General features: G+C 43.8%; 1 protein-coding gene and 1 long non-coding RNA gene across 3 annotated transcripts in view; one reads left to right on the top strand and one right to left on the bottom strand.

Moving 5' to 3' along the window:
* The window catches only part of LOC135537213 (myosin-10-like), a 104,222-nt gene extending 87,517 nt beyond the window's left edge, over positions 1 to 16,705 (top strand). For both annotated transcript variants that reach the window (XM_064963409.1, XM_064963406.1), the window contains exons 28-42: positions 1,274 to 1,486; positions 1,726 to 1,870; positions 2,310 to 2,516; positions 2,649 to 2,753; positions 2,998 to 3,150; positions 4,336 to 4,584; positions 4,822 to 5,034; positions 5,445 to 5,657; positions 5,943 to 6,104; positions 6,839 to 7,056; positions 7,558 to 7,681; positions 7,992 to 8,200; positions 11,567 to 11,675; positions 12,456 to 12,628; positions 14,449 to 16,705. In XM_064963409.1, coding sequence (XP_064819481.1) covers positions 1,274 to 1,486; positions 1,726 to 1,870; positions 2,310 to 2,516; positions 2,649 to 2,753; positions 2,998 to 3,150; positions 4,336 to 4,584; positions 4,822 to 5,034; positions 5,445 to 5,657; positions 5,943 to 6,104; positions 6,839 to 7,056; positions 7,558 to 7,681; positions 7,992 to 8,200; positions 11,567 to 11,675; positions 12,456 to 12,628; positions 14,449 to 14,599 — 2,644 coding nt within the window. In that variant the 3' untranslated portion in view covers positions 14,600 to 16,705. The remainder of the gene's footprint in view (positions 1 to 1,273; positions 1,487 to 1,725; positions 1,871 to 2,309; positions 2,517 to 2,648; positions 2,754 to 2,997; positions 3,151 to 4,335; positions 4,585 to 4,821; positions 5,035 to 5,444; positions 5,658 to 5,942; positions 6,105 to 6,838; positions 7,057 to 7,557; positions 7,682 to 7,991; positions 8,201 to 11,566; positions 11,676 to 12,455; positions 12,629 to 14,448) is intronic.
* LOC135537366 (uncharacterized) lies at positions 4,432 to 5,971 on the bottom strand. Its single transcript, XR_010455202.1, has 4 exons — positions 5,884 to 5,971; positions 5,320 to 5,603; positions 4,767 to 4,941; positions 4,432 to 4,554 (listed from the first exon to the last, which is right to left on the bottom strand). It is a non-coding gene; the product is annotated as an uncharacterized LOC135537366 (long non-coding RNA).
* Positions 16,706 to 17,597: the final 892 nt, after the last annotated feature.

Raw genomic sequence — 17,597 nt, 5'->3', positions numbered from 1 at the left:
TTACTGATAGTAGGCTTTGTTACTTTGGTCCCAGCTCTCTGCAGGTCATTCACTAGGCCCCCCCCGTATGGTTCTGGGATTGTTGCTCACCGTTCTTGTGATCATTTTGACCCCATAGGGTGAGATCTTGCGTGGAGCCCCAGATCGAGGGAGATTATCAGTGGTCTTGTATGTCTTCCATTTTCTAATAATTGCTCCCACAGTTGATTTCTTCAAACCAAGCTGCTTTCCTATTGCAGATTCAGTCTTCCCAGCCTGGTGCAGGTCTATAATTTTGTTTCTGGTGTCCTTTGACAGCTCTTTGGTCTTGGCCATAGTGGAATTTGGAGTGTGACTGTTTGAGCTTGTGGACCGGTGTATTTTATACTGATAACAAGTTCAAACAGGTGCCATTAATACAGGTAATGAGTGGAGGACAGAGGAGCATCTTTACACGGATCAGTCGTCCTACAGGTCTGTGAGAGCCAGAAATCTTGCTTGTTTGTAGGTGACTAAATACTTATTTTCCACCATAATTTGCAAATAAATTCATTAAAAATCCTACAATGTGATTTTCTGGAATTGTTTTCCTCATTTTGTCTGTCATTGTTGAAGTGTACCTATGATGAAAATTACAGGCCTCTCTCATCTTTTTAAGTTGGAGAACTTGCACAATTGGTGGCTGACTAAATACTTGTTTGCCCCACTGTATATTAGAGTGAGTATGTGTTAGAATCCATAATAATAATAATAATAATATTAGTTTAATCTAGCCTGACTGCCAGCAGCAACACATATTCAATCTCATTATGGCCCTGCCCGCAATGGCATTTCTACTGACAGAGAAAGGCACAGACAGACACACACACACACACACACACACACGGCAGGCTGACTAACACACACGGTTCCTCATGAGCTCACTCGCTGTAAGGTCGATCACACTGCCACCCTGTGTTCACTGGGATTTTGTCACTACGCTGCAGTCTCACTTGCTTGGGCCTGTATGATTTTGAAATGATCAGCCATTTTGGGAGATTTAGAGAATGTGCAGTGATTTCATGTAGCAATTTTATGTACCATGGTTTTAGCCAAAATGATCTTAACATTTGGACATCTCTGGGTCTATAGAAGCACTGCTCAGATGAACGCCCCACAACATGATTTCTCACCTCTTCATTGAAATGGAATGTATCCTGGCATTAGCTTGCTAATCTAACGATTTCTATGTTGTTGTTTGGAATTGATTTTGGAATTGATTGGTTTGTTGTGCGTGTGCGTGTGTGTGTACCAGGGGTGATGAAGAGGTGGCCCAGAAGAACAACGCTCTGAAAGCTGTGCGGGAGCTGCAGGCCCAGCTGTCAGAGCTGCAGGAGGACCTGGAGTCAGAGAAGGTGTCCAGGAACAAGGCAGAGAAAGTCAAGAGGGACCTCAGTGAGGAGCTGGAGGCTCTGAAGACTGAGCTGGAGGACACTCTGGATACCACCGCTGCCCAGCAGGAGCTCAGGTACTGCTCTCTGCTGCGCAGATACACTTATATGTTTACTGTTGTCTCAATATGTTTATTCAGTGCTTTAAGAAAAGGATAAAGAGCCAATGTAGGGTCGCACTGAAAGAGTGGTACTGTCATAGTTTGGCAAAGTACCTGCATGTGTATCTGCATGAGGGCTATGGAGAGACACAGCACCTCAGGGAGGTGTAAGGTTTAAGGGTCTACCTTCCTTCCTAACCCCTCTCTCCTCTCAGGACCAAGCGAGAGCAGGAGGTGGCTGAGCTGAAGAAGGCCATCGACGAGGAGACCAAGAACCACGAGTCTCAGGTCCTGGAGATGAGACAGAGACACTCCACCGCCCTGGAGGAGCTGTCTGAGAATTTGGAGCAGGCCAAGAGGGTGGGTCTTTAATCAGAGACAATGCACCTGTCAATCATCTAGTAACATATCATTACATGCTTAGCAGGCCTAGAGGCTAGGTCCACCATCAGACATGACACCTGCCAACCATAACGTCGTTATACAATAGTAACACCACATGTTTAGCAGGTCAAGAGGGTGGATCTCCTCCAACGATGTATATAAACCCTGGATTGCAGATGATATGTATTGGCCATTGAGAGGCTTTGAAGCCACCGGTCGGCCATATTGATGACACTCCCCAGTAGGAGAAGTCCTCCATAGGAATGAATGGAATTGGTCGCTACCTGAGAAAATAGACCTGTCAACATAACGTCATCTCATACAGTAGTAACACTACACTATCACTTCTTTGCTGAGCTGGCCAAGAGGACGGGCCTACCCAACATACCCTCTCTCTCTCCTCTTTCCGCTACAGTTCAAGTCCAACCTGGAGAAGAACAAGTGTACCCTGGAGAGTGACAACAAGGAGCTGGTGAGCGAGGTGAAGGGGCTTCAGCAGGCCAAGACAGAGTCAGAACACAAGAGGAAGAAGATGGAGGCTCAGCTGCAGGAGTTCATGGCCCGAGCCACCGAGGGAGAGAGGGCTAAAGTGGAACTGGCCGACCGCACACACAAACTGCAGGTTAGAGGCCAAGTCAACGGACCTCGCTGTCTGTCGTTGTCACTATGTGTTGAAGTCAATTGGTTTCTCAAAATGGGAGTGAATATGCTTTCATGTAACTATGAAAAGATATTTATAGACCTTTGTCTGTAGACGGAGCTGGACACTGTCTCCGCCCTGCTGGAGGACGCTGAGAAGAAGGGAATCAAGCTGGCCAAGGATTCAGCCGGCCTGGAGAGTGCGTTACAGGACACACAGGTGAGCAGAGACTCCTTATACGTCATTACATGCTCTAATAGTTGAAATCGAAGTTGGAGGTATTGTAATATGCTATGGAAGCTAATGTCCTTTGATGACGCTTCATTATTGGAGACACTTGTAGCTAATGCCAATCGGCTGTATAAACAGCATATCACTGTCTCCATCCAACGAGTCTCATTGTAAGTGATGTTTCACTACCGTTGGGTCTTTGCGTCTTTTTTGTGTGTGTGTGTGCGTGTAGGAGCTGCTCCAGGAGGAGACTCGTCAGAAGCTGAACCTGAGCTCTCGTATCCGTCAGCTGGAGGAAGACAAGAGCACACTGCAGGAGCAGCAGGAGGAGGATGAGGAGGCCCGCAGGAACCTGGAGAAACAACTGGCCACGCTGCAGGCTCAGGTATGTACCCCACTGGCATTCTTAATGTTTCACTGCCAATAGGACAGGGTTTCCAGCGGTGAACACCCACCGTTGATATTTACTACAGGTTGTGGTAGCTAAATTCCTTACTCACAAAATAGGTATTGGGTATAAGTTGAATACAGTGATGGGGAGAAGTAAACTACATGTAGTTCTACTAGTAATCTAACTACATTTTGCAGTAGCTTGGTGGTAGTTGAACTAAATTCAAATCTGGGTAGTGTTGTCAGTAGTTAGGCAATAAATGTTTATTTTTCAACATCAGCCCTGCCTAATTCTCTCATGGAACATCGTTTGTGTTTAATAGGCTAAATAACACATTCTGTTAACATATGACCCCAAAGTGATCTATTCTTGCTATTTGTAGTGTACGACATATCAGATTTACATATCATTTTTCATGAAGTAGTTTGGATGTAGTTGTCATGGAAGTTACCACCAGGGACACCTGAAGTCAATTTTAAATGAATCATTCTTTATTAAATGGATAGGTTGACTGGATAGGTCACAGTCAAACTAAAGTATCGGTCTGAAGTAAGCTCTGTCGGGGCAGTCCCGTTAGATCTCTTATATACAGCTTACACAGACAGGTTATATTTGCATGATTTAGCTTATTCATTATTCATAATGAATTCATCATTAACGTTTAGTTCAAGCATGTGACAGACCAGTACCTCATGAGGCTTCTTCTCTCCAAGCTGAGACCTTGAAACTGAGATATCCCTTTCCGTTCTCAAAATAATGTTCTGGGCGTACTTCCAAATTGCAGATACTGGTAGTGAGGGTTCCTCCCGGGCACGGTCAGTCATTTGCATGAACCCAGTCGAATTGTATATTAGAAAAGCACAAACATAAAATGTTCCTTCATACATTGAACTACTTTTTTAAAGTCACTTTCGTTAAGTAAACTTATATTTTTCTTAAGGGTAGCTTTAGTGTAATTTAACTTATTTCACTGTGAAGTAATTGCTATCTTGGTAAAATTACATTTTCATAGTAGCTTCCCCAACACTAAGATGATGTAATGTGGTTTTTAAAAAAAGAACACTGTCATTTTCTGTATATCAAATGCTCACTCAGAAAGCTGTGAACATTATTTCCTCATGTAAGAACCACAGAAAAAACTACAACAACAACCTGAAAACCTTTGTCTTCTCTACCTAGCTGTTTGAGTCGAGGAAGAAGCTGGATGAGGACTTGGGGACACTGGAGTCTCTGGAGGAGGTGAAGAGGAAGCTGCAGAAGGACATGGAGCTGACCAGCCAGCGGCTGGAGGAGAAAGCCTCCGCCTTCGACAAGATGGAGAAGACCAAGACCCGCCTGCAGCAGGAGCTGGACGACCTCATGGTGGACCTGGACCACCAGAGGACCATCGTCTCCAACCTGGAGAAGAAGCAGAAGAAGTTCGACCAGGTATCTTATCATCTCCATTTGTCTCTATCCTTTCCTCTATCTTGCTTCCTTTTCTCCCTCCTCTCACCTTTGCTATCTTCTTCCCCCCTCCGCAAAATAAAAGTAGACCTGCCATTAATGAAGGAATGGCTGTTTTTGTGATTTCTTGATTCCAATGATTGCCTTTGTTAACATTAACTTACCAGTAAGACATTGCTTGCCATCCTCCTTCATCACTATCTTCTCCCTCTATATTAGCTCCTGGCTGAAGAGAAGACCATCTCTGCCCGCTATGCTGAGGAGCGTGACAAGGCCGAGGCTGAGGCCAGGGAGAAGGAGACCAAGGCTCTGTCTATGGCCCGGGCTCTGGATGAGGCCCTGGAAGCCAAGGAGGAGTTTGAGAGGCTCAACAAGCAGCTGAGGACTGAGATGGAGGACCTGATGAGCTCAAAGGACGACGTGGGCAAGAGCGTACGTAGTTTAAACCCCCCGTACAGAAGCTGAAGGTTCATAAATACCTTATACAACCCAGTCCTAAGCCTTGACTTGGCTAGGCTCATCCACTGAGGATTGATAGAACCAAAACATATAGGTTTTGGTATGTTTCTTCCCATATGGCCGCCAATCCACACTACAAAATGAGAGAGAATTCCTGTGTTACAGGAGCTGGTGGTGTTTCCTAAACGTTGTTGGAGACCTTACACACATGAAGCCTTCTGTAAATTACTTAATTTTTAAAGAACGCTGTCCACCCACCATAGAATGTTGCTTTGAGTGAAAGTTTGTTTGACTAATCCTATGGGATGGCTTCCTTATGACAGTTTTCGACCCAGAAAAGAGATGTTGCTGCTAAAAGTCTTTCCACGTCCCCCTGTGTGTAGGTCCATGAGCTGGAGAAGTCGAAGCGCACCCTGGAGCAGCAGGTGGAGGAGATGAGGACCCAGCTGGAGGAGCTGGAGGACGAGCTGCAGGCCACGGAGGACGGCAAGCTGCGTCTGGAGGTCAACATGCAGGCCATGAAGGCCCAGTTCGACAGGGACCTGCAGGCCAGAGACGAACAGAACGAGGAGAAGAAGAGGACGCTGGTCAAACAGGTACAGAGACGAGCAGAGAGGACCCTGTTTAGGGAGTAACATTCAGACCTCTAATAGAAACTCGGGTGATTTAGCCTGGCCAACAGTTCGGAAGAAAATAATCACCATATTATTATATGGTAAAAAACTTTAACTTATGGACTCGTTGTGTACTTCCCATCCATCTTCACCCTAACCGTTATTGCATCCGAGCAAGCTAGAACCCAAACTAGGTTTCATCACTTACTTGGTGTTTTCATCCCCCTCTGTAATATCTTGTTAACTGACCCCTGACCCCTTCCCCAGGTTCGTGAGATGGAGGCAGAGCTGGAGGATGAGAGGAAGCAGAGAGCCCTGGCTGTGGCAGCTAAGAAGAAGCTGGAGATGGACCTCAAGGACCTGGAGGGGCAAATAGAAGCATCCAACAAGGCCAGAGATGAAGCCATCAAACAGCTCAGAAAACTACAGGTGAGACTTCATACAGGATTTGTGTTTGCTTGTTCATTCTCAAGTTGTGTTGATCTATTATGTAGATTTATAAATATTGAATCTTCCAACCAGGAATTCTGGGAATATTGGGAAAGTTAGCAGAATTTTGCAATCCTACAATGTCAATATATTCTGCCTGATTAATTAGGAACTCCTAGTTGTCTGATCTCTGATAAATCAGCAATATTATTTCTTACCTGTATCCTTTTATCATTAAAATGGACTGGTAGCCTCTGCAGGTATGGTATCTGTGCTTGTCTGTCCACTGTGTAGTCAGCTTTAATGTATCTTAGATTAGAATATGTCCAGGACTACCAACGTCTGTATTTAGATGACATCCCTGATGCTGTAAACTCTAGTTGTCCAAGTTGGTCTCATTTATAGCTTCCCTGCTGGCCTTACACTATTATATTCAGTACAGCTACGGGGTTGGGGTCGGTTCCATTTCAATTTGGGAAGAAAAACTGAATTTGTAAAATTTTCTCGTAGGCTGCATTTTATACAGGCAGCCCAATTATGGGCAACAGATTAATCTGATTGGTTAAAAGACCTATTAGTGGCAAACAATATCTGAATTGGGCTGCCTGTGTAAATGCTGCCATAGAGGAGTATTGAATAAAATCTCATTTGAAATGGAGTTGACCCCTAACTAACCCTGTGGAGTTGTCCCAGAACGTTGGTCTCACTCTTTGCCTCGCTGCTGCCCCCTGCAGGCCCAGATGAAGGACTACCAGAGGGAGCTGGAGGAGGCCAGAGCATCCCGTGATGAGATCTTTGCACAGTCTAAAGAAAATGAGAAGAAACTAAAGGGCCTGGAAGCTGAGATCCTGCAGCTGCAGGAGGACCTGGCGGCTTCAGAGAGGGCCCGTAGACACGCTGAGCAGGAGAGAGACGAGCTGGCCGACGAGATCTCAAATAGCGCCTCTGGAAAGTGAGTCGCTACATTTAGCTGATTAATGATCAAATTCAAACATGATATTTTCCAGATTTAATGGTGCAACATGCAGAAATCGCTGGTTGCTAAAATTGTAACAGGTCACCTAATTTCAGGTTCTGTGACAAAACAAACAATGTATCGTGTGTAGATAATCATTCTACCATCTAAAACGCTATGAAATATATTTTCAATAACCCAAAATGTTGTATTTTCAGATGTTTGAAGCTGGTGTACAAAACTGAAAGTAAAAGACGCAAAAACGAAACTTAAGAACGGCAAGCATATGAATAGCACGTGTAGAACAGATCTACCGCTTCTTAGGCTTGCTTTCAATGAGAATGACAGATCTATAACTCACATTTCTATCTGAATTTGGTCAGGTCACCCAAAAAGTTACATACTGCAGCTATAAGTGGACCAGCAGCCTTCCCCCCTGATTTCTATACTGCGTTCTGTACCAACCACATCACCGAATCAATCACTTGTTTGTGTCAGGTCGGCCCTGCTAGATGAGAAGAGGAGGCTGGAGGCCCGCATCTCGCAGCTGGAGGAGGAACTAGAGGAGGAACAGAGCAACATGGAGCTGCTCAACGACCGCTTCCGCAAGACCACCATGCAGGTACAGTACAACTCTCACATTGTCAAACACGTACACACAGCTCATGAAGGTACAGAACATGTAAAACTCTCTTTAAACCGGCATTGTCTCTTGACGTTTTGAGGAGATCGGACAAGAGGAAAGTCATTTTGAGATTCACTCATACACAGAGACGATTCCTGGACCATTCTATGGCCTGGAGAGTAGTCTATAATGAACTGCACTAACAAGTAGCACACCAGACTACTTCCTGGGACCCACAACTAACAGCTTTATATAGAGATGGACAAAGAGTGACCCTCTCTCCCTTTATCCCCATTTCTCTCCCAAGGTGGACATCCTGAACACGGAGCTGGCTGGGGAGCGCAGCGCGGCCCAGAAGAGTGAGAACGCCCGTCAAGGAATGGAGAGGCAGAACAAGGAGCTGAAGGCCAAGCTGGGAGAGCTGGAGGGGGCAGTCAAGTCCAAGTTCAAGGCTGCCATCACCGCCCTGGAGGCCAAGATACTGCAGCTGGAGGAGCAACTGGAGCAGGAGGCCAAGTAAGAAGCCTTCAATATACTGTACTAAATAGACGTCAGAATGGGGTTCAGAGTTTAAAGATGGGAGGTTACCTAGAATTAAATGAGGGCTTGAATGGGTGGACTCTAGCTCATAGACTCAATGTAATGATTTACCCATACTCAATAGACCGCTAGAGGTAGGAGTTTCCCCTAACCACAGATCTATAATCACATTACAAACTACTCAAAATCTGGACCTTTACAGGCCCAGTGCAGTCAAAAATGTGATTTTTCTGTGCTGTTTATATACATTTCCACACCTGGAGGTTGAAATAATAAAGTAAAATTGTGAAAATTATGATGATGTCCTTTTAGTACAAAGACAGCCTGAAAGATTCAGCCAGTTTTGGTGGGATGGAGTTTTTGCCTGCCTGGTGTCATCACAATATGGTAAATTAGTTAACTTGTTGTAACTCCCATCCCGTGAACGGGATCGTTGTCATCATCTGACACTAATTAGCATAACGCAACAGACATAAATATTACTAGAAAATATTCCTATTCATGAAAATCACAAGTGAAATATATTGAAACACAGCTTAGCCTTTTGTTAATCACCCTGTCATCTCAGATTTTCAGATTTTCAAGCAAGACAAGTATTTGTGTAAGTTTATCGATAGCCTAGCATAGCATTATGTCCAGCAAGCAGCAGGTAACTTGGTCACGAAAATCAGAAAAGCAATCAAATTAAATCCTTTACCTTTGATGAGCTTCGGATGTTTTCACTCACGAGACTCCCAGTTAGATAGCAAATGTTCCTTTTTTCCAAAAATATTATTTTTGTAGGCGAAATAGCTCCGTTTGTTCTTCACGTTTGGCTGAGAAATCGACCGGAAATTGCGGTCACAACAATGCCGAAAAATATTCCTAATTAGCTCCATAATATCGACAGAAACATGGAAAACGTTGTTTATAATCAATCCTCAAGGTGTTTTTCAAATATCTATTCGATAATATATCCACCGGGACAATTGGTTTTTCAGTAGGAGCGAGAGGAAAAATGGCTACCTCTGTATTTTACGCAAGAATCACTCTGAGAGCCATCAGGTGACCACTTGCGCAATGTAGCCGCTTACGCTTATTCTTCAACATAAAGGCGTGAAACTACGTCATAATGCTGTAGACACCTTGGGGAATACGTAGAAAAAAGTAATCTGGTTGATAGCCCATTCACTGCTCAATAGGGACGCATCGGAACGCAGAGCATTCAAAACATGAGTCAATTCCGGATTGGATTTTTCTCAGGCTTTCGCCTGCAATATCAGTTCTGTTATACTCACAGACAATATTTTTACAGTTTTGGAAACTTTAGAGTGTTTTCTATCCTAAGCTGTCAATTATATGCATATTCTAGCATCTTGTCCTGACAAAATATCCCGTTTACTTTGGGAAAGTTATTTTTCCAAAAATGAAAATACTGCCCCCTAGTCACAACAAGTTTTAATAGACAAATAAGACAGAGTTCCAAACTTTTCTGCCAATAACAGCAACTTTTTTGTTTTCCCCTCCCCACTCCCTGACAGTCCTAGTTAAATGCTTGCTTGAGAAATTGCTCTTTGCCAAGAAGCTATTTTTGTTTATTTTTGACCATTTTAATTGAAAAAAATCACCGTAAGGTACTTCATTGTTACCCAGAAATGATTTGATATGACTGCATTGGACCTTTAACATTAGGGGGCTGAAAACATCAACTGCCATTCGAAAGTTTTGGGTCACTTAGAAATGTCCTTGTTTTCCATGAAAACATACATGAAATGAGTTGCAAAATTAATAGGAAATGTAGTCAAGTTGCTGACAAGGTTATAAATATTTATTTTTAATTGAAACAATAATTGCTTTTGTCAAAGAATCCTCCATTTGCAGCAATTACAGCCTTACAGACCTTTGGCATTCTAGTTGTCAACTTGTTGAGGTAATCTGAAGAGATTTCACCCCATGCTTCCTGAAGCACCTCCCACAAGTTGGATTGGCTTGATGGGCACTTCTTACATACCATACGGTCAAGCTGCTACCACAACAGCTCAAAAGGGTTGAGATCCGGTGACTGCTCTGCCACTCTATTATAGACAGAAAACCAGGTGACTGCTTCTTCCCTAAATAGTTATTGCATAGTTTGGAGCTGTGCTTTGGGTCATTGTCCTGTTGTAGGAGGAAATTGGCTCCAATTAAGCGCCGTCCACAGGGTATGGCATGGCGTTGCAAAATGAATTGATAGCCTTCCTTCTTCAAGATCCGTTTTACCCTGTACAAATATCCCACTTTACCACCAACAAAGCACCCCAGATCATCACATTGCCTACACCATGCTTGACAGATGGCGTCAAGCACTCGTCCAACATATTTTCATTTTTTCTGGGGCTCACAAATGTTTTCCTTTGTGATCCGAACACCTCAAACTTAGATTTGTCTGTCCATAACACTTTTTTTCCAATCTTCCCATGTCCAGTGTCTGTGTTCTTTTGCCCATCTTAATATTTTTTTTTGGGGGGGGGCAGCCTGAGATATTGCTTATTCTTTGCTACTCTGCCTAGAAGGCCAGCATCCGGGAGTCGCCTCTTCATTGTTGACGTTGAGACTGGTGTTTTGCGGGTACTATTTCATGAAGCTGCCAGTTGAGGACTTGTGAGGCGTCTGTTTCTCAAACTAAACACTCTAATGTACTTGCCCTCTTGCTAAGTTGTGCACCGGGGCCTCCCATTCCTCTTTCTATTCTGGTTAGGGCCAGTTTGCTCTGTTCTGTGAAGGGAGTAGTACACAGCGTTGTACGAGATCTTCAGTTTTTTGGCAATTTCTCGCATGGTATAGCCTTCGTTTCTCAGATCAACAATAGATGGATGAGTTTCAGAAGAAAGTTATTTGTTTCTGGCCATTTTGAGCCTGTAATCGAATCCACAATTCTGCTGCTACAGATACTCAACTAGTCTAAAGAAGGCCAGTTTTATTGCTTCTTTAATCAGAACAACAGTTTTCAGCCATGCTAACATAATTGCCTTTAAAATGATACACTTGGATTAGCTAACACAACGTGCCATTGGAACACAGGAGTGATGGTTGCTGATAATGGGCCTCTGTACGCCTATGTAGATATTCTATTCAAAATCAGCCATTTCCATCTACAATAGTCATTTATCAATTTGATGTTATTTTAATGGACAAAAAAAAGCTTTTCTTTAAAAAACAAGGACATTTCTACGTGACCCCAAACTTTTGAACGGTATTGTACAAGGTTGCCTAAAGTGGAGGCTTTTACTACATCCTGATGCAAATGTATGTCCCCATCAGATATTAGTCAGTCAGGGTTACACTATTTACCCACTTTCCCGTTATCACTCTTTTTTCTCCCAGGGAGAGGGCAGCAGCCAATAAGATCATCCGACGCACAGAGAAGAAGCTGAAAGAGCTGGTGATTCAGGTGGAGGACGAGCGTCGCCATGCCGACCAGTACAAGGAGCAGGTGAGTGGTCATCTCGGGTCCACATTGAGCTTGAAACAGTCTGTTCTGACACTTAGAAAGGGTGAGTAAAAGGCCATGGATGCCATGTTAGCTACTAATTCACTATAATCAGAGTGTCTCTGTCTCTCTCCTATTCCCACCCACACTCTTCTGTAGCTTTGGCTCTCTCTCTCTCTATTCCCACACACGCTCTTCTGTAGCTTTGGCTCTCTCTCTCTCTTTATTCCCACCCACACTCTTCTGTAGCTTTGGCTCTCTCTCTCTCTCTTTATTCCCACACACGCTCTTCTGTAGCTTTGGCTCTCTCTCTCTCTTTATTCCCACCCACACTCTTCTGTAGCTTTGGCTCTCTCTCTTTATTCCCACCCACACTCTTCTGTAGCTTTGGCTCTCTCTCTCTCTTTATTCCCACCCACACTCTTCTGTAGCTTTGGCTCTCTCTCCCTCTCTTTATTCCCACCCACACTCTTCTGTAGCTTTGGCTCCCTCTCTCTCTTTATTCCCACACACGCTCTTCTGTAGCTTTGGCTCTCTCTCTCTCTTTATTCCCACACATGCTCTTCTGTAGCTTTGGTTCTCTCTCTGAATTCCTCTGTCTGTCCCAAACCTTTGTCTCCAAACCTTTGTCTCCATCCTTGTTTTTCCAAATTCTCTCTCTCTCCTCTCTCTCTCCTGTCTCCGCCCGCGCACTTGCAGTGTTTTAATCTTGAATTGGCCCATGAATTTGCAATGTAAATACGTTGAATTGTGCCAATAAAATTCAAATCCTCCCCCTGTCAGATGGAGAAGGCCAACTCTCGAATGAAGCAGCTGAAGCGTCAGCTAGAGGAGGCTGAGGAGGAGGCTACCAGGGCCAACGCCTCCCGTAGGAAACTACAGAGGGAGCTGGACGACGCCACCGAGGCCAGCGAGGGCCTGACCCGCGAGGTCAACACACTCAAGAACCGCCTCAGGTGCAGCCCCTCATAACACTCTGTATATACACTTCACATAGTTATTTATGCCTATCAGCAATCTCTCTGCCAGTTTCTTTAAAACAAAGAAGACATTCATTCACTTCCCATACATGTTCATCAACACACCTATAGATGCAACAGGACACACACCTGTCATAGATCTGTGGGTGTGATAAATGACCATGTATGTACAGTTGAAGTCAGAAGTTTACATACACTTAGGTTGGAGTCATTAAAACTTTTTCAACCACTCCACAAATTTCTTGTTAACAAACTATAGTTTTGGCAAGTTGGTTAGGACATCTACTTTGTACATGACACAAGTAATTTTTCCAACAATTGTTTACAGACAAATTATTTCACTTATAATTCACTGTATCACAATTCCAGTGAGTCAGAAGTGTACATACACTAAGGTGACTGCATTTAGACAGCTTGGAAAATTCCAGAAAATTATGTCATGTCAATTAGCCTATCCGAAGCTTCTAAAGCCATCATTTGAGTCAATTGCAGGTGTACCTGTGGATGTATTTCACGGACTACCTTCAAACTCAGTGCCTCTGCTTGAAAACATTGGAAAATCAAAAGAAATCAGCCTCAGAAAAGACATTGTAGGTCTCCACACGTCTAGTTCATCCATGGGAGCAATTTCCAAACGCCTGAATGTACCACGTTCACCTGTACAAATAATAGTACGCAAGTATAAACACCATGCGACCACGCAGCCATATCATACCGCTCAGGAAGGAGTTCTGTCTCCTGGAGTTGAACTTACTTTGGTGCGAAATGTGCAAATCAATCCCAGAACAACAGAAAAGGACCTTGTGGAAACAGGTACAAAAGTATCAATATCCACAGTGAAACAAGTCCTATATCGACATAACCTCAAAGGCCGCTCAGCAAGGAAGAAGCCACTTCTCCAAAACCTCCATAAAATAGTCCGACTACGGTTTGCAACTGCACATGGGGACAAAGGTTTTGGAGAAATGTCCTCTGGTCTGATGAAAGAAAAATATAACTGTTTGGCCATAATGACCATCGTTATGTTTGAAGGAAAAAGGGGGAGGCTTGCAAGCCGAAGAACACCATCCCAACCGTGAAGCACGGGGGTGGCAGCATCATGTTGTGGGGGTGCTTTTCTGCAGGAGGGACTGGTGCACTTCACAAAATAGATGGCATCATGAGGTAGGAAAATGTTGTGGATATATTGAAGCAACATCTCAAGACATCAGTCAGGAAGTTAAAGCTTGGTTGCAAATGGGTCTTCCAAATGGACAATCACCCCAAGCACACTTCCAAAGTTGTTGCAAAATGGCTTAAGGACAACAAAGTCAAGGTATTGGAGTGGCCATCAGAAAGCCCTGTTCTCAATCCTATAGAAAATTTGTGGACAGAACTGAAAAAGCGTGTGTGAGCAAGGAGGCCTACAAACCTGACTCAGTTACACCAGAACTGTCAGGAGGAATGGGCCAAAAATCACCCAACTTATTGTGGGAAGCTTGTGGAAGGCTACCCAAAACATTTGACCCAAGTTAAAACAATTTAAAGGCAATGCTATCAAATACTAATTGAGTGTATGTAAACTTCTGACCCACTGGGAATGTGATGAAAGAAACAAAAGCTTAAATAAATCATTCTCTCTACTATTATTCTGACATTTCACATTCTTAAAATAAAGTGGCGATCCTAACTGACCTAAGACAGGGAATTTGTACTGCAATTAAATGTCAGGGATTGTGAAAAACATGAGTTTAAATGTATTTGGCAAAGGTGTATGTAAACTTGCAACTTCAACTGTATTTGCCTGTCGTCCTCAGGCGTGGAGGCCCCATCAGCTTCTCGTCTAGCCGTTCAGGCCGCAGCCGGCAGCTCCAGATTGACGGAACCTCCGTGGACAATTCTGATGACGACGCCGACAGCCGCGCCAGCGACCACAATGACACGCAAGCCTCCAACCAGACCGAATAGACGCTCCCTGCTAATCCTACCAACCCTATCAATTAGCCAGCCTGGCAGAATGGTGACTACAACACCTCAGCCTCTCCATCTGTCCCTGTCCACGAGTCAACAGCAGGGAGAACCAGGGTCCTGTTCATTAGGCACCAAAACAGAAGAAACAGGGGATTTGTCCATAAAGAACCACTTGTTTTCATTTTCCATTGAAATACTTTTCCAAACGTTTTTCTACGGTGTGTTCTAATGGATACAACCCAGACCACCCCACCCCCCAGAAATGCTCCATTCCTGGGGATGACAAAACAATTACTCCCACTTGAGCGGCTTACTCTGCCTTCCTCTAACAATATTCCTACTCTACTCTGGCTAGCTGCTCGGCCCGGCGAGTGTCCCAACGATCTTAATATAGTCCTCCCTAGGCGTGGAATTATGTGCTCCACTTAAATGAGTATGTAAACTTAATGTACAAGTGCTTTTTACTTATGAACTATGCGTGTGTGCACATGTGAGTATGTAAGGTATGTGTATGCCCCTACATGCCAAACTGCAAGGAAAGGAGCAAAACTAGGAAACGTTCCCCTTTGTCATCCTCCTCCCACATGAAACAAAACATTGTCTTGTAATACAAGTGTGTCACCAAATGTAAAGCCATCATCTCTTCCCTAGCTTAAAGCAGACCTAACAAAACTCTCATCAGAGAAGACATAGTCCTATTCAACAGTAGGTCAGAGGTCAATGGACTGCCTCCGCGTCCCTCATTGCACGAGTCTGACGTCCTGACGTACAGACTGTTGTTCCTCTTCCAAACACTACAATGACACAAGATGGTGGATTCACACACCCTTGACCTGTTCTGGGAGAAAAACATGGAATGGAAAGGACGTTTTAACTGTGAAAAGCTTTTCTCCACTTGCTACAGCATCTCTTCACAACTCTTTAAAAACAATTGGTGACTGACTTCTTATAGGAATCGCATAGGTCATGATGGACGGTGTTGGTTGCTGTATTTTGACCAGTTGGAACACTATTTGTCCTGTTGTTCAGGAAGAAGCGTTGAAGGCAGCGAAGTGTGGTGTGCTTAGATAGATGGTCGCTGGCGTACGTATCACAGAGGATCGCTGGAAACTGCACGTAACTGCACAATGAGTGTTCATATGCCCCTGTAACTGGAGCCAGGAAACCCCAAGCTACAGCCCCTTCGTCCAACACTAATGTTGAGAGCTTCGATTGAACGTGTAGTTTGACTAGCTAAAGCCTACCGCTCAGAGCAAGGGGGGCCCGCCCTCTCACTGTGTTTGTGCCATGGTTTGGTTGTAGAGTAGGACCCCTAACTCTCTTTTAGTACATGCTGACACACCAACTACCAAGCACTTAGTATTCCTAGATATTACAGCCTTCCACTGGGGATAGCATCTCAAACCTCTAAAACTATTAAGCCACTCTTAACGTACCAGAATGTCCATATTCATCAGCACTCTACTCTTCCTCTGGCATCTCTGTTCACTATTAGGGTAATGAATGGAAACTGCCACTTTTACTCCAATGGTAGCTCAGCTGTGATGACATGTTTCTTTCAAGTGCCTTAGACACTAGATAAGAGCACTAGTGGGTAATGCACGGTGAGCACCTGTATTAAACAGAAGGACGTGTAGGTGAGCTGTGTGTGCTACATAAAAAGCTAACGAGGCAAACCTGGTGAACGGAAAACAACCACTACTCTTTTCTTCTTCTAACCCTTCATCTTGTGTATTTTTGCTGTGTGTCATATCATACCCAGTGCGATACATCCTCTCCCGCTCATATACCTGTAGCAATGTCTCTCTCCATAGGTGGTGTGAGTGTGGGTCAGAAATCAGTGTTACTATTAACTATGTGAGATGTGGAGCCTTCTGCTCCCCCTTCAAGAGCAGAATGTGATTTCATTTGGTTAAAAGCTTTAACATCTATGTAGTTTTACTTGTGTTTGTATTATTATTATTATTCTCAGACTGGCTGTTGACGACCAGGATTTCATTACAACAGCAAACCCCCCCCCCCATTTTATTTCTTGTTTGCCTCCTGTATTTCTAGACGACAGTCATTTTTTTTGTAAAAGACAATAAAGCATATTCATTGTAGAAATAATGTGATTCCACTTTGTCCCTTGCGGAGGAGCCCCTAGAGACTTTCAATTCAGTCATGCATGTTTCTCTCCCCAGATTGGAGAGCACAGAGGGCAGCTATGCCTGAAGGGACAGATATGATGGGTTGTTTTAGGGAAGTGGTCTAAATTCAGTAAGGAGTCGGGAGAAGTTAGAAAACAAAAACTACTCTGTGATTTGAACCAGGGACCTGCTTCAGATGGCAACCCAGATGTTATACTCTCCACCAGCTGGGGGGCAACATCATTGGCGTAGCCAGAAACTTGTCAGGTGGGCCTGCATCAATTTGGGCAGCTAACTTCCTGCAATTTTGCCATTGGGTAGAGGAAAATGTGCAGCTTTATAGCTCATCTCATGCTATTCTACACATTTTGAAAATGTAGCATTTTTAAGACTAATTGCAGCTAAAATATAGGTTTGTTGACTGATAAACGTACTGGATTATGAGTTGTCTTGTTTGCTAAATGAACAAATGAAATAGGCAGGAGCATGGTGATTATAGCCATAGAAGCACAGGGGCAAATGGCTCAATGCAGTCGGACATATTCATGGTTTATTGGGGGTGTGGCTTTCAGTTAGTTCATTTTTCAACCCATCCAGTTAAGAGTGAATGTAAATCCAAATCTGTTCTGTTATATTTAATTGAATCTGACTAACCCAGTGCACTGCTTGTGATGAATTCTCCGACTGTTTGCATATTTAGGTAAAAAGACAATGTCCTTTGGAACATTTTACAAGTAAAGAGCAGATTTGTTTTTGTCCTGGGCAGGTGAGTGGAAGGGCTCTACCGCATGGCTTTCACCTGTCCAGTCATTTCTAATCACTTACTTCAAGGGAGGAACAAAGGATGCACTTTTTAAAGAATCCAA

The sequence above is a fragment of the Oncorhynchus masou genome, chromosome 5 (genome assembly GCF_036934945.1).
Source record: "Oncorhynchus masou masou isolate Uvic2021 chromosome 5, UVic_Omas_1.1, whole genome shotgun sequence".
Lineage (NCBI taxonomy): Eukaryota > Metazoa > Chordata > Actinopteri > Salmoniformes > Salmonidae > Oncorhynchus > Oncorhynchus masou.
The sequence above is the reverse complement of the archived record's forward strand: the minus strand, read 5'-3'. Positions and strand labels throughout refer to the sequence as shown.